General features: G+C 41.8%; 1 protein-coding gene across 2 annotated transcripts in view; it reads right to left on the bottom strand.

The window, feature by feature from the left end:
- The window catches only part of LOC138677002 (adhesion G protein-coupled receptor E3-like), a 107,610-nt gene extending 93,984 nt beyond the window's left edge, over positions 1-13,626 (bottom strand). For both annotated transcript variants that reach the window (XM_069766774.1, XM_069766775.1), the window contains exons 1-2: positions 13,552-13,626; positions 96-131 (exon numbers count right to left, since the gene is read on the bottom strand). In XM_069766774.1, coding sequence (XP_069622875.1) covers positions 96-131; positions 13,552-13,582 — 67 coding nt within the window. In that variant the 5' untranslated portion in view covers positions 13,583-13,626. The remainder of the gene's footprint in view (positions 1-95; positions 132-13,551) is intronic.
- Positions 13,627-17,313: the final 3,687 nt, after the last annotated feature.

Below are 17,313 nucleotides of genomic sequence, written 5' to 3'. Positions count from 1 at the left end.
ATTCAGCATTTCTGTATTACACAGTACACAACCAGCCACCATATAACCTTCTCCCACATATCCAAATGATTCCCTTTATTACCCCTGCAACTTACCTCTGACTGGGCAGCAACGCAAGATGAAGCAGAGACCTGGGAGAAAAAATAATCAGTTACATATAGCTGTCATGTCTAGACAAGTAAGCTAGAGGTGGACCATAGCCTCCAGACTCCTTGAGGTTATGCAATGAAATCACCGTATGAGTCCAGGTGGTAAATATATGGGCACTGAAACCAGCCTCTGAGTAATATGGGCACTGAAACCAGCTTTAGCATGACAGATATTACATATGTATTAATGATTATACCGATGGATACAAAAAGTCTACACACCCCTGTTAAATTACAAATCATACAAAGAAGAACCTTTTCAGAACGTTTTCTACTATTAATGTCACCCATGATCTGTACATATGAATTGAGAAACAAGCTAAAATCATTTTGATAGGGAAAATAAAAATAACAAAGCTAAAATAAAGTGGTTGCATCCTCTTTAATTAAGGATGTGGTTGTCTTCAGAATTAGCCAATTATAATTAAACTAATCTTACATAGTAGCCAGTATATTGCTGCCATCATTAACACTGATTCTGATTAACTTTAACCTCCTAGTGACTGAGAAAACTTTGACCTTAATGACCAAGCCGCATTTTACAATTTTGACCAGTATCACTTTATGGGGTAATATGTTTCAATGTATCCCACTGATTATGAGAGTATTTTCTCCGTGACATATTGTACTTCATGATAGTGGTAAAATTTGTTCGATATGACTTGTATGTATGAAAGAAAAAAACAGAAATTTGGTGAAAATTTCAAAAATTTAGCAATTTTTAAACTTTGATTTTTTTTTTGTGCCCTTAAATCAGAAAGATACAAGTGCTTCTCATAAAATTAGAATATTATCAAAAAGTTAACCAGCAGTCACCAGCTTAAACGGTAACCATTCCGAAGAGGATCCGGGGCCTAACGACGGGACTAGGTGAAGTTGAGACTGCAAGCCTTTTACCTCTTCCTTTTGAAGCCAGACAAGGGGAATGGGAGGAAGCTGGTGGGCCTAAAGGCACGGACGGGACAGAGATTATCCAGGAAGAGCAGAGATTGCCAGGATGGGACAGGGATTGTCTAGGAAGAGCAGTGATTGCTAGGAAGACCAGGAAAGCCATAGGAGTGTCAGTCTGTATGCACTGTTCCACATTTGTAATGAAAACCCTACTAGTGAGTAAAGTTGAACTGTTAAGAAAAGACATTGTGTCTGGGGTTGTTTGTGAGACCCGTGGATCTGAAGCCGGAATGACAGAAGCAGAGGGAACCCCTGCAATTAATGTGAGTGTTCTGCTGCACAGGGTGTGGGAACACTACAGCTCTTTTACAAACAACAGTATCACTGTGCTTGATTGGCCAGCAAACTCGCCTGATTTTAAACTCATAGAGAATCTATGGGGTATTGTCAAGAGGAAGATGAGAGACACCAGACCCAACAATGCAGATGAGCTTAAGGCTAATATCAAAGCAACCTGGGCTTCCATAACTCCTCAGCAGTTCCACAGGCTGATCACCTCCATGTTACTCCGCATTGATGCAGTAATTGATGCAAAAGGAGCCCGACTAAGTATTGAGTGCATTTACTGAATACACTGTGTGCAGAATTATTAGGCAAGTTGTATTTTAGAAAATTATTTTTATTGTTGATCAACAACTATGTTCTCAATCAACCTAAAAGACTCATAAATATCAAAGCTTAATATTTTTGGAAGTTGGAGTGGGTTTTTTCTTTAGATTTGGCTATGTTAGTAGGACAACTTAATAAAAACCAAATATATTCCCATCTCACTTGTTTATTTTCACCAGGTAAACCAATATAACTGCACAAAATTTAGAAATAAACATTTCTGACATGCAAAAACAAAACCCCAAAAAATTAGTGACTAATATAGCCACCTTTCTTTATGATGACACTCAACAGCTTTCCATCCATAGATTCTGTCAGTTGCCTGATCTGTTTACGGTCAACATCCCAGACACTGTTCCGAGAGGTGTACTGTTTTCCCTCCCTGTAGATCTCACATTTTAGGAGGGACCACAAGTTCTCTATGGGGTTCAGATCAGGTGAACAAGGGGGCCATGTCATTATTTTTTCTTCTTTGAGACCTTTACTGGCCATCCGTGCTGTGGAGAAGTTGGAGGCTGTGATGGAGCATTGTCCTGTAGGAAAATCATGTTTTTCTTGAACGATACCGACTTCTTCCTGTACCACTGCTTGAAGAAGTTGTCTTCCAGAAACTGACAGTAGGTCTGGGAGTTGAGCTTCACTCCATCCTCAACCCGAAAAGATCCCACAAGTTCATCTTTGATGATACCAGCCCATACCAGTACCCCACCTCCACCTTGCTCGCGTCGAAGTGGAGCTCTCTGCCCTTTACTGATCCAGCCTCTGGGCCATCCATCTGGCCCTTCAAAAGTCAATCTCATTTCATCAGTCCATAAAACCTTTGAAAAGTCAGTCTTAAGATATTTCTTGGCCCAGTCTTGACGTCTTATCTTATGTTTCTTGTTCAAAGGTGGTCATTTTTCAGCCTTCCTTACCTTGGCCATGTCCCTGAGTATCGCACACCTTGTGCTTTTTGTTACTCCAGTAACGTTGCAGCTCTGAAATATGGCAAAACTGGTGGCAAATGGCATCTTGGCAGCTTCATGCTTGATCTTCCTCAATTCATGGGCAGTTATTTTGCACCTTTTTTGCCCAACACGCTTCTTGCGACCCTGTTGGCTATTTGCCATGAAATGCTTGATTGTTCGGTGATCACGCTTCAAAAGTTTGGCAATTTCAAGACTGCTGCATCCCTCTGCAAGAGATCTCACAATTTTGGACTTTTCAGAGCCCGTCAAATTTCTCTTCTGACCATTTTGCCAAAGGAAAGGAAGTTGCCTAATAATTAAGCACACCTTTACTTAATTGGTAGTTGGCTCTCAAGCCTGAACAGCTTGGAGTAGGACAACATGTATAAAAAGTATCATGTGATCAAAATACAACTTGCCTAATAATTCTGCACACAGCGTATATATTTCAGTAGGCCAACATTTCGAATTTTAAAATAATTTTTCAAGCTGGTGTTATAAAGTATTCTAATTTACCGGGATAATAACTTTTGGGTTTTCATTGGCTGTAAGCCATAATCATCAACATTAACAGAAATAAACCCTTGAAATAGATCACTCTGTTTGTAATGACTCTACATAATATATGGGTTTCACTCTTTGAATCGAAGAATTGAAAGAAATCAACTTTTTGGTGATATTCTAATTTTATGAGAAGCATCTGTAGTTAATAAATAACATTTCCCACGTGTCTACTTTACATCAGCACAATTATTTTAAAAACATTTTTTTTGTTAGAAAGTTATGAGTTTTCATCAGTGATTTCTAATTTTTCCAACAAAATTTACAAATCCATTTTTTAGGGACCACCTCACATTTCAAGTGACTTTGAGTGGTCTATATGATAGAACATACCCAAAATATTTGGGAACAATTAGCGGACACCATGTTGTGTTTGGAGAGCCCCTGATGTGCCTAATCAATAGAAGCCCCCACAATTGACCCCATTTTGCAAACCAAAAAACACCCCCAAAAAAATGCCAGGATCCGCAATACTCTGTGCATACCCTAGCACCTGATGCAAACTCAACACTAGCCGTCATATCGTCAGTTTTTTTTTTTTACTTTTGAAAAAAAAAACAATTCTAACCCCTAACCTTAGCACAGCCCTAACCCTAACACAGGCCTATCCCCAACCAAAAGCCCAACCCCTAAGCCCAACTGCAAAGAATGGAAAAAAATATATATATTTTATCATTTTTTATCTAATTAAGGGGGATTTGATTTACTATATATTTTTTATTTTGATCACTGTGATAGGATCTATCACAGTGATCAAAAGGAACCAATAGGAAAAATTGCCGAGTACCGGCCAGCAAATCTTGGCGGTGCATGCGTCCACCTTTTTTCTTCCCAAAGAATATGATGCCGGGCGGGGGATGGATCAAGAGGGTCCGGGGATGGCGGAGGTATTGGTGTATATCATGTTAGAAGAGAGAGAGAGAAATCATTGAAACAGACGGCACACTTTTTTTTGTGATCGCCGTTATTCACTGAAAAATCTGGCCATAGTCATGTTTTCTGGGGTCTCCCGTCCCCCCAAATAAAATCCAGTGAATTATTCGCTCCTAAATTCAAATGTTCTCCACTGTGCTTAAACCCCAGTAAGCAGTCAATTATTTCACATTATTGTAATGGAGAGAAGGCACTTAATTTAGAAGTGCGTATCGTCAGACGCATAAGCTGGACACAATGTATGGGGGTGCTGCAATATATGGGGGTATAATGTATGGGCAGATCAAGGGTATGTGCACACGTTGCGGTTTTTGCTGCGGATCCGCAGCGGTTTTGACGCTGCAGATCCGCAGCAGTTTTCCATGCGGTGTACAGTACAATGTTAACCTATGGAAAACAAAAACCGCTGTGCACATGCTGCGGAAAAAAACGCGCGGAAACGCTGCGGTTTATTTTTCGCAGCATGTCAATTCTTTGTGCAGAATCCGCAGCGGTTTGGCACCTGCTCCATGTTAAAAATCCGCAGGTGTCTAAAACCGCAGTGGAAACCGCACAAAAAACCGCGATAAATCCGCAGTACTTTTTGCACTGCGGATTTAATCAAATCCGCTGTGGAAAATTCCGCAACGGAATCCGCAGCGTGTGCACATGGCCTTAGACTGGCAGATTTGCAATTCTCCAGAAAGAAGCCTGGCATAGATGTTACAAAATAGTCACTGCAGCCATAGATGAATTCATTGAGAGGTGCAATTTCTACAATAGGGTCACTTTGGGGATTTTCTGCTATTCTGGCACCTTTGGGGCTCTGCAACTGTTTCCCGCAAACTATTCTAACAAAATATGTGATCCAAAAGCCAAATAGCTCTCCTTCCTTCTCAGCCCTGACGTATGGCCTAACAGTAATTTCTGACAAGATATGGAGCAGCATTGTGTTCGGGAGAAATTGTGCAAGAAATTTTGGGGTCTAGTTTCATCTATTAACCCTTGTTTACCTGACAAATGTGCAGCAAATACAAAAATTAAATTGTTACCACTAAATTGTTATATTTCCACGTCTCAATGTTAGAACATTCTGTGAGGCACCTATGGGCTCAAAATTCTCACCAAACCCCTAGATAAATTCCTTCAGGGGTCTAGTTTCCAAAACTGGGTCACTTGTGGGGGATTTCTGCTGTTTAGATATATCAGAGACTCTTCAATTGTGACATAGCATTTACAATTTATCCCAGGGAGAGAGTTATTTCCTTTTCTAACCCTGCCATGTGCCCAAGAAGAAGTTTTTGACCACATATGGGGTATAATCACATACGGAACAAATTGCAAAACAATTTATGGGGTCCATTTTCTCCTATTTTCTCAAGGGGAGAAAGCAGGGCTGTAAAGCGGCGAAACGCGTGTCGGGGTGCGTCCAGAGGTGAATTTCAACACCGGTAAAGGTAACCTCCATTCTTTTTGCCACACATTGATGTTATGACTATATATATTGGAATGTTAGCACGGAAAATGGAAAATGGCTCTTTGGATCTAGGGATACTATTATGCATTAACCATAAGGTCATAATGAATGGCGTCCTCCCTCCAATGACTTGGGGAGTATATGGATGGACCTGATATTGGATGGGGATTCTTATATTATACTTATAGTCCTTTTTTTGGACGGGTACTTGATATGGTGCTGAATATTACCTAGGTTGGTGTCCTTGTTATCACATCTTTTAATAGTTTGTCAATTTATGTGTGACTTTGTTAATAAAGATTTGTAATAATTTTTACCATAAACTCCTATGTTTCTCCTTTTGTTAGTATATTCAATATGGAGTGGTATGTGAGTAGCTAGGCGATTTCGCTTAGTTTGCTGAACAATATGAGTCTGGGATTTTTTGTATTCCTCTCTTCTTCTCGTCCGGCTACATGCACAACCGACCCCATTCCCTCACATCTCCTCCAGTTGCTCACTCCAGTCATCACAACTCACCTAACTACAATCTTTAAACTCTCCCTCTCCTTGGGCATCTTCCCATCCTCCTTCAAACACTCTATCATTACTCCATTATTAAAGAAACCCTCTCTTGATCCATCCTGCACAAATAACTACAGACCAGTCTCCAACCTCCCCTTCATCTCTAAACTCTTGGAGCGCCTAGTCTACTCCCGCCTTACCCGTTACCTCTCCACTTACTCCCTCCTAGACCCTTCACAGTCTGGTTTCCACCCCCTACATTCGACAGAAACTGCACTCATCAAAGTGACCAATGACCTTCTGACAGCAAAGTGTAATGGTGACCACTCTCTGCTCATTCTTCTCAACCTCTCTGCAGCTTTTGACACTGTTGACCACCATCTCCTACTCTCTAGGCTTCAGTCACTACGCATTAACCCCTTTCTACCATTGGACGTACTATTCCCTCCATGTGGGGTGGGCCCTACTTCCCATAGACGGAATAGTACTTCCAGCGCGATCAGCAGCCTAATCCTAAATAAAGAAAAAAATATATTGTTCAAATAAATACATTTCTTTATCTAAATTAAAAAAAATAAACAATAAAAGTACACATATTTAGTATCGCCGCGTCCGTAGCGACCCGACCTATAAAACTGTCCCACTCGTTAACCCCTTCAGTGAACACCGTCACAAAAAAAGAGGCACAAACCACGCTTTATTATCATACCGCCAAACAAAAAGTGGAATAACACGCGATAAAAAAAGGATATAAACATCCATGGTACCACTGAAAACGTCAATCTTCTCCCACAAAAAAACAAGTCGCCATACAGCATCATCAGCGAAAAAATTAAAAAGTTATAGTCCTCAGAATAAAGCGATGCAAAAATAATTATTTTTTATATAAAATAGTTTTTATCACATAAAAGCGCCAAAACATAAAAAAAAATATAAATGAGGTTTCGCTGTAATCGTACTGACCCGAAGAATAAAACTGCTTTATCAATTTTACGAAACGCGTAACGGTATAAATGCCCCCCCAAAAGAAATTCATGAATAGCTGGTTTTTGGTCATTCTGCCTCACAAAAATCGGAATAAAAAGCTATCAAAAAATGTCACGTGCCCAAAAATGGTTCCAATAAAAATATCAACTCGTCCCGCAAAAAATAAGACCTCACATGACTCTGTGGACTCAAATATGGAAAAATTATAGCTCTCAAAATGTGGAGACGCAAAAACTATTTATTGCAATAAAAAGCATCTTTTGGTGTGTGACAGCTGCCAATCATAAAAATCCGCTAAAAACTCGCTGTAAAAGTAAATCAAACCCCCCCCCTTCATCTCCCCCTTAGTTAGGGAAAAATAATAAAATTTAAAAAATGTATTTATTTCCATTTTCCCATTAGGGTTAGGGCTAGGGTTAGGGCTAGATTTAGGGCTAGGGTTGGGGCTAAAGTTAGGATTGGGCCTAGGGTAAAATGTTGGGGTTAGTGTTAGGGTTGGGGCTAGGGTTAGGGCTGGGGTTAGAGTTAGGGCTACAGTTAGGGTTGGGGCTAAAGTTAGGGTTGGGGTTGGGGCTAAAGTTAGGGTTAGGGTTTGGATTACATTTACGGTTGGGATTAGGGTTGGGATTAGGGTTAGGGGTGTGTCAGGGTTAGGGGTGTGGTTAGGGTTACCATTGAGATTAGGGTTAGGGGTGTGTTTGGATTAGGGTTTCAGTTAGAATTGGGGGGTTTCCACTGTTTAGGCACATCAGGGGCTCTCCAAATGCAACATGGCGTCCAATCTCAATTCCAGCCAATTCGGCGTTGAAAAAGTAAAACAGTGCTCCTTCCCTTCCGAGCTCTCCTGTTCACCCAAACAGGGGTTTACCCCAACATATGGGGTATCAGCGTACTCAGGACACATTGGACAACAACTTTTGGGGTCCAATTTCTCCTGTTACCCTTGGGAAAATACAAAACTGGGGGCTCTGCGTGATAAACGTCTGTGAAGCACTTGGTGGGTCAAAGTGCTTACCACACATCTAGATAAGCTCCTAAGGGGGTCTACTTTCCAAAATGGTGTCACTTGTGGGGGGTTTCAATGTTTACGCACATCAGAGGCTCTCCAAACGCGACATGGCATCCTTTCAATTCCAGTCAATTTTGCATTGAAAAGTCAAATGGCGCTCTTTGCCTTCCAAGCTCTGCCGTGCGCCCAAACAGTGGTTTACTCCCCCACATATGGAGTATCAGCGTACTCAGGACAAATTGCACAACAACTTTTGGGGTCCAATTTCTCCTGTTACCCTTGGTAAAATAAAACAAATTGGAGCTGAAGTAAATTTTTTGTGAAAAAAAATTAAATGTTCAATTTTTTTTAAACATTCCAAAAATTCCTGTGAAACACCTGAAGGGTTAATAACCTTCTTGAATGTGGTTTTGAGCACCTTGAGGGGTGCAGCTTTTAGAATGGTGTCACATTTGGGTATTTTTTATCATATACACAGCTCAAAGTGACTTCAAATGTGTTGTAGTCCCTAAAAAAAATGGTGTTGTAAAAATGAGAAATTGCTGGTCAACTTTTAACCCTTATAACTCCCTAACAAAAAAAATTTGGGTTTCAAAATTGTGTTGATGTAAAGTAGACATGTGGGAAATGTTACTTATTAAGTATTTTGTGTGATATATCTCTGTGATTTAAGGGCATAAAAATTCAAAGTTGAAAAATTACGACATTATCTAAATTTTCACCAAATTTCTGTTTTTTTCACAAATAAATGCAGGTAATATCAAATAAATTTTACCACTTTCATGAAGTACAATATGTCACGACAAAACAATGTCAGAACCATCAGGATCCGTTGAAGTGTTCCAGAGTTGTAACCTCATAAATGAACAGTGGTCAGAATTGTAAAAATTGGCCTGGTCATTAACGTGCAAACCACCCTTGGGGGTAAATGGGTTAAGGACACTGCCCTCTCCTGGTTCTCATCCTATCTTTCTGACCGCTCCTTCAGTGTATCGGTTCGTTGGCTCCACTTTGCCCCCTCTTCCTCTCACTGTCGGGGCTCAGTCCTTGGCCCACTTCTCTTCTCTCTCTACACGGCCCCAATTGGACAGATCATCAGCAGATTTGGCTTTCAGTACCATCTTTATGCTGATGACACACAACTATATACATCATCCCCTGACCTTACCCCTGCTGTACTACAGAACGCCACTGACTGTCTGTCCGCAGTCTCCGACATCATGTCCGCTCTCTATCTGAAACTCAACCTCTCCAAAACTGAACTTCTTCTGCTCCCACCGTCTACTATCCTCCCTAAATATGACATTTCCCTCTCCGTGGCACCATAATAATACCCCGACAGCAGACGTGCTTTCTCGGTGTTATGTTTGACACCAATCTCTCCTTCACTTCCCATATACAATCTCTTGCCCGCTTGTACCAAAAGAACATCTCTAGAATTCGCCCTTTTCTCACCATGGAAACAATTAAAACCCTCACTGTTGCTCTGATCCACTCCCGCCTGGACTACTGTAACGCTCTATTAATTGGCCTCCCCCTCACTTGACTTTCCCCTCTCCAGTCTATCCTTAATGCAGCAGCCAGGGTCATCTACCTGGCTAATCGATATTCACATGCAGACGCTCTTCGCCAGTCGTTACACTGGCTGCTCATTCATTATAGGATCCAATTCAACGTACTTGTTCTCACCCACAAAGCTCTCCACTATGCGGCACCCCCTTGCATCTCCACCCTTATTTCGGTCTATCGGCCTAACCGATCGCTCCGCTCTGCAAGTGTCTTTCGACTAACTTCTGCACTAATCCGTACCTCCCACTCCTGTCTCCAAGACTTCTCCAGCGCTGCACTAATCCTCTGGAAGGTTCTACTCCAAGAAACTAGGACCATCCACTATTTGCATAGTTTTAGGCGCACCCTCAAAACATATTTGTCCAGAGCGGCCCATCACATTCCCTAATTAAAATCATTTTATGTGTAAGGGTGCGTGTGTAGCCCATTCACTATCTCCACCTATCCCCCACTCCCTCAAGATGGCTGGACCATCATTGTACAGTGCCTTGCGAAAGTATTCGGCCCCCTTGAACTTTTCAACCTTTTCCCACATATCATGCTTCAAACACAAAGATACCAAATGTAAATTTTTGGTGAAGAATCAACAACAAGTGGAACACAATTGTGAACTTGAATGAAATTTATTGGTTATTTTACATTTTTGTGGAAATTCAAAAACTGAAAAGTGGTGCGTGCAATATTATTCGGCCCCTTTACTTTCAAGGCAGCAAACTCACTCCAGAAGTTCATTGTGGATCTCTGAATGATCCAATGTTGTCCTACATGCCTAATGATGATAAATATAATCCACCTGTGTGTAATCAAGTCTCCATATAAATGCACCTGCTCTGTGATAGTCTCAGGGTTCTGTTTGAAGCACAGAGAGCATCATGAAGACCAAGGAACACAACAGGCAGGTCCGTGATGCTGTTGTGGAGAAGTTTAAAGCCGGTTTTGGATACAAAATGATTTCCAAAATTGCACAAATCTGGCCTTTATGGAAGAGTGGCAAGAAGAAAGCCGTTTCTCAAAGATATCCATAAAAAGTGTCATTTAAAGTTTGCAACAAGCCACCTGGGAGACACACCAAACATGTGGAAGAAGGTGCTCTGGTCAGATAAAACCAAAATCGAACGTTTTGGCAACAATGCCAAACGATATGTTTGGCATAAAGGCAACACAGCTCATCACCCTGAAAACACCATCCCCACTGTCAAACATGGTGGCAGCAACATGGTTTGGGCCTGCTTTTCTTCAGCAGGGACAGGGAAGATGGTTAAAATTGATGGGAAGATGGATGGAGCCAAATACAGGACCATTCTTGAAGAAAACCCGTTGGAGTCTGGAAAAGTCCTGAGACTGGGACGGAGATTTTTCTTCCAACAAGACAATCCCAAACATAAACAAAATCTACACTGCAATGGTTCACAAATAAACATATCCAGGTGTTGGAATGGCCAAGTTAAAGTCCAGACCTCAATCCAATCGAGAGTCTGTGAAAAGAGCTGAAAACTGCTGTTCACAAACGATCTCCATCAAACCTCACTGAGCTCGAGCTGTTTGCCAAGGAAGAATGGGCAAGAATTTCAGTCTCTCAATGTACAAAACTGATAGAGACATACCCCAAGTGACTTGCAGCTGTAATCGCAGCAAAAGGTGGCGCAACAAAGTATTAAGGGGAACCTGTGACCCCCAAAATCGATGATGAGCTAAGCCCACCAGTATCAGGGCTTATCTACAGCATTCTGGAATGCTGTAGATAAGCCCCCGATGTTTCCTAAAATATGAGAAAAAGAGGTTAAATTATACTCACCCAGGGGCGTTCCCGCTGCTTTTCGGTCCGATGGGCGTCGCGGTCCGGTCCGGGGCCTCCCATCTTCTTACGATGATGACCTCTTCTTGTTTTCATGCTGTGGCTCCGGCGCAGGCGTACTTTGTCTGCCCTGTTGAGGGCAGAGCTTAGTACTGCAGTGCGCAGGCCCCGGGAAAGGTCAGAGAGAGCCTGGCACCTGCGCACTGCAGTACTTTGCTCTGCCCTCAACAGGGCAAACAAAGCACGCCCGCACAGGAGCTGCAGTGTGAAGACAAGAAGAGGACGTCATCGTAAGAAGATGGGAGACCCTGGACCGGACCGCGACGTCCACTGCAGTGGGTCCACCCCTGGGTAGGTATAATCTAACCTCTTTTTCTTATATTTCAGGATACATCGTGGGCTTATCTACAGCACTCCAGAATGCTGTAGATAATCCCCTGATGCTGGTGGGCTTAGCTCATTGTTGATTTTGGGGGTGACAGGTTCCCTTTAAGTTAAAGGGGCCAAATAATATTGCACGCCCCACTTTTCAATTTTTGAATTTCCACAAAAATTTTAAATAGCCAATAAATTTCGTTCAACTTCACAATTGTGTTCCACTTGTTGTTGATTCTTCACCAAAAATTTACATTTGGTATCTTTGTTTGAAGAATGATATGTGGGAAAAGGTTGAAAAGTTCAAGGGGGCCGAATACTTTCGCAAGGCACTGTAAACGCATCATTATAAATACACACCTGTACTTTGTATCTCCCCCACCTCATTGTAGATTGTAAGCTCTCACAAGCAGGGTCGTCTTATTGTGCTTTATTTATTGTATTGTTAACGTTGTTACTTATGACTTGTGTTTGAAACTGTTAAACTGTAAAGCGCTGCGGAATATGTTGGGCTATGTAAAAAAAGATGATTGTTATTATTATTTTTGGATTGCCTGCACAAAATAAAATTATCTGCTTACAACATGTACCTGAGTGCCAAGTTTTCTACAAGGCAGACTCTGAATATGACAGTAATAAATTTCATTGGGATAATGAACCCTGACTTACATGGAGTCTACATGAAAAAAAAATCGTAGTGTGCTTAATTGGATGTCATTTATTGTGTCCAATTGTTTCTAGATAGTTTTTGCTTTTAGTGAAGCCCCCACTTGAGATTTTGAACCATTCAGAAGAAGGCTTCTTTAGAGCCTTTTACAAGCCCATACTGTGATCAGAAGTTGTTCTCAAGGACAGGTCTGCAGTACAGAACTGTATGGAGCCCGTGCACACTTCACACAGCTGCATGTTTTTACACTTTTGTTCATCCAGGTGCAAAAATCAAAAATAACAAGTAGGTCACACAACAATGCACAAGAATGAACTCAATCATAAGCTTTTATTTAAAGGTAAAGGTGCCCAGGGCCATTACAAGCCTATCCAAACCAGTAAGTTCTCCAAGGACAGGTGGCTAACACTGAGCCTAATAAAACTTATTGTTGCCCAAATAGTTGCTTGGACTGCAGCCCAAGCATCACTCTTGGTTGATCCAGGAATAAGGATCTCAAGAGCAGACCTAGATCACCAGGAGGGAAACTGTAATCCGAAATCCATTCACTGAGAGAGAAGTTATTTATACACTTTCATTACACATTTCCGAACAGGAATGGTTTAGTATTGTAACCACGCTTAAAAACATTTCTACCAAGTTCCATACAGATGTTTCGGACTTGTTATCCCTCATTAGTGCAAGGTAGATAAACCATAACCTCAAAAATGTAGGGATGGTGGGTAATCAGACTAGCTAATCAGTTAGGGTATAATAATTGGAAGTTTAGACTCATCCCAAATTTTTATAATATTACTGTGTATATTCTAAGGAATACATATTAGCTCTTGTCGGAACTGGCGTGTACAAATGTTTCATTTATACGCCTTAAATACGGTTCTTAATGATCAAGCACTAGGATCATACAAAAGAATAAATTCGTCACTTTGGAAATACATAAGTAATTGTAGGTGACCCCCTATGCCCATGTCCAGATCTCCTACATTTGTAATTGTCTCTCTCATTTTTGGGACGAAAATATAAAAATCCAGCTACTCACCATAGAGCAGGAATCTTCTCGAGCTCTGCATTGTGACCAGAGATAAAGAGAAGTGAGAGTGATCTCTTGTGATAGCCCTTGTTACATTGTACTTCCTTCCGAAAAAAAAAAAAAAAGCAGTGACTCATAATTAAAAGAAATGTTATTTTTTGTGAAATTCCTGATTTGTATCTAGTCTACATGGCCAGGGCAAGAGTCAAGTGATGGTCGGCATCTGCCTATTGGGCAAATTACAGTGATCTTTTACTACTAGTAGCCTCATGGGGAAATAAATGCATGTGGAACTATAATGCTCAAGCAGAAGCTCCGAAGTTCTGTATGAGTGACAGCACATTGTTGTATCAACCCATAGACTTTCGATTGAGCCGGTACACATGTGTGTGTTTATTTGGGAGATGCACAGGCCCTAGAATGTGTATCGGGGGCCTTTTAGGCCCCGGTGCTTACTTTTTTGCTATTATCTGCAAAATTACTTTACTTAGAATATGTTGCCTAAAAGGCCCCCGTTACATAAAAGTGTTGATGGAGCACCCCCATGGGGCCGTGGGGTACTCGGTACCGGGTCCTTCGGTTCACATGGGGGATGTCACAGTGGCTGACCCGGTCCGTGGCCCTGGGACGTCCGTGTAAAAGGGAAAGGTCTTTAAAGGGGAAATGTTCATGAGTCGTGACGCCACCTGTGGTATTCGGTCAGGGTGACCGACGCTGCTTTAAGGGGTCCACTGGGGTGATGTTATGGCAGCTAGATGGTATACCTTCCCACAAGTGAAGTATGTCCCCAGGGCTTCCCAGTGTGTAGATGGTAGGATGGTGAGAGGCGCAGTGAAGAACGAGGATACAAGGTTGCAGTCTTTTTACCTTTACTGAAGGCTTCAGCATCCACAGTCCAGAGCACCAGATCACAGGGCAGACAGAGTCTGGCCGGTTTGGAGGCAAATCCAGAGTCCCCTTGTGCAGGAATAAATCAGTAGCCTTCCTCTAGCGCTGCGGTGTTGTAGTCCCTTACTGCTAAGCTTCTCATAAGGTCCTCACAGATGTTATAGATGTTATGTCTCTCTCTCTGTCCCCCGGATAGGATAGGACAAACCCGTATGACCGGTGGCTTGAGGTGTTTTACAGGGACTCTATCATGCCCCAGCCTCTAAAGGGTGCCACCTTGCCTCCTGGGTATAGGGCGGGCAGGTAACATGAAATTAGCTGTCCTGTCGGTCTCTGGAGCAAGGCATAAAGGATCATTGCTCCCTTGGTATTCCAGCTACCGGGATCCTGCGCCTCAGAAGGAGGCAGCCTGTGTAGGGCTGTTCCCCTTCTGGTATCTTCTCCTTTGCTATGACTTCTTCACCCTCTCTACAATACAGTTCTCCTTCAGTGTCTCTTTCTTGAAGCTGCAGCTCTCAGGGCATGCACAGCTCCGTGTCCTTCTTCCTCGATCTCTGACAGGATCCCACCCCTGTCAGGGACCAACTACCTGAGCGAATCTCAGCCAGCATCTAACTAACTTCCTCCCCACGTAACCAGTTTTACCTAAGTGTGAGGAGTGCCCTAATAAATAGGAGCAGAGCTCCCCTGGTGGCCTGGAGTGTGAAATGTGTTGCATGTTTGTGATACCTGGATGCAGTTGTCCTTCTTTGCCTTCAAATGTAATATCACTCTCCCCAGAGGAAAATGACATTACTGCAACGACCAGAACCCTTGGGCACTGCATAGATTTGTGAAGTCACGCATTCTAGGGTTTAAGCAACCAGTGGCGGTCTCAGAACACACAACTCCATTCATATGCGTCTGGAGGAGAGAAGGTTTTTCCACCAACATAGAAGAGGATTCTTTACTGTTAGGGCAGTGAGAATCTGGAATTGCTTGCCTGAGGAGGTGGTGATGGCGAACTCAGTCGAGGGGTTCAAGAGAGGCCTGGATGTCTTCCTGGAGCAGAACAATATTGTATCATACAATTATTAGGTTCTGTAAAAGGATGTAGATCTGGGGATTTATTATGATGGAATATAGGCTGAACTGGATGGACAAATGTCTTTTTTCGGCCTTACTAACTATGTTACTATGTTACTATGTTACTATATACGGTCCTGTGCAAAAGTGTTAGGTAGGTGTGGAAAACATGCTGCAAAGAATGATTTAATAAATGGACAAGCAATAGTTTATTTTTATAAATTTACAAAATGCAATGTGAATGAACAAAAGAGAAATCTAAATTAAATTAATATTTCAAGTGTACACTGTACACACTTTGTTTGCAAAACAACATAAGTTCTTCTAGTTACACTTGTTGCTTGTACACAGTTTTTGAAGGAACTCGACAGGGAGGTTGAGTAACATGGCGCAGGGAGGTAGTCGTGGACGAGGTGCCCCGTCTGTTGCGCCCCGACACATTACATGAATATGAGGGTCCCAGATGGGTGTGTGAGGGAGTTACGCCCGTGCAGGATGCATGTGAGCGATTATGCTGGTTTGTCAGTATCAATGTTTCACAGTTTAATGAGAGAGATCACAATTCAAAAATAAACTTTACTAAATAGAGATTTAGTAGGGAATACATATATAGAAGGGTGTCATGGAAAAAAATGTAATCCATAAGTCATCTCCAGAAGGAGACAGAGCTGACAATCCAAACCCTTTTTGGAAGTAAGACCTCACAATGGAACATGTGGGGGAAGAGAGGAAATTATTTATAGCTAGGGAGAGAAAACACATTAAAGCAACCTTTTAAGCAGCAGCCCCATGCAGTGGCCAGGTAATGAAACAGGGAATTCTTCTGAGACAAGAAGGCTGAGCTCTGTGTACAAAAAGGAAGAAAACTGTCCTCCCCCAGGCAGAAGCTCCTATGATGAAAGAAAACTGAACAATAACAATGGCAGTTAGACCGGCCAGCTCCGGCGTTAAGATAGGAACATTGGGTTTTGTATCAACCTAATATTTTATGGGATACAGATGTTCAGCGTCGTAGCAGAAAGACGGATGTGACGCACCCCTTCACATCGCTGTGGGGCCATTAAAATTCCTCCAGTTGAATAACTGCCTGATAGATGATGGTTTACTTGTCATAGTTGGTCTCTATGTATCGGTAAAATCATGATAAAAAAATTGACGCCAATATTTAACGCCAGTGATCTTCAGAGGTGAAGACATCTTGTGATTTGGGGATCGCATAAAATTCTAACAGACCCAGTACATCCCACAATCTGACTCACATGAAATCAACGAGGGGAGGTGGGTGGGCGTAATTTAGAAACTAATAAAAAGCCAGTGCTGATTATAATTCTTGTTCAATAACAGGAAGATACATTGCTATGTAGGCTTGACCCATGTTTTCACCGGACGTTCTCTCAATCTAAATGCTTCCCTTCGCTAAGCTCTGAGCCATTTCTGTGACCAGTGTTTAGTAAGTTTCTTTTGTTATCCCTTTTTATTTTATGTAATTATACATACTGTACTATTTTGTTCCCATTCTGTATGATTGTATATTTTTTTTATAAACAACCTATCTTTCTGGATTAAATATAAAATTGAATAGCTCTATTCCTCTTACTCTGTAAACCCCCCCCCCCCCCCCCCCGAAGTAATACACTATCTGTAACAGGTGTCCAATTGGCCTTTATAAATAATTGGTGGTGGCAGCGAGTAGTTTCCTTTGTTAATCTGGCAGTGACAATACCAGGGTGTATATATATATATATATATATATATATATATAGTATATATATATTACTTGTGTTGGTGTACATACCATACATTCACTGTGAGTTCCCC

The sequence above is a fragment of the Ranitomeya imitator genome, chromosome 4, assembly GCF_032444005.1.
Source record: "Ranitomeya imitator isolate aRanImi1 chromosome 4, aRanImi1.pri, whole genome shotgun sequence".
Taxonomy (NCBI): domain Eukaryota; kingdom Metazoa; phylum Chordata; class Amphibia; order Anura; family Dendrobatidae; genus Ranitomeya; species Ranitomeya imitator.
This window is presented reverse-complemented; position numbering and strand designations above follow the sequence as displayed.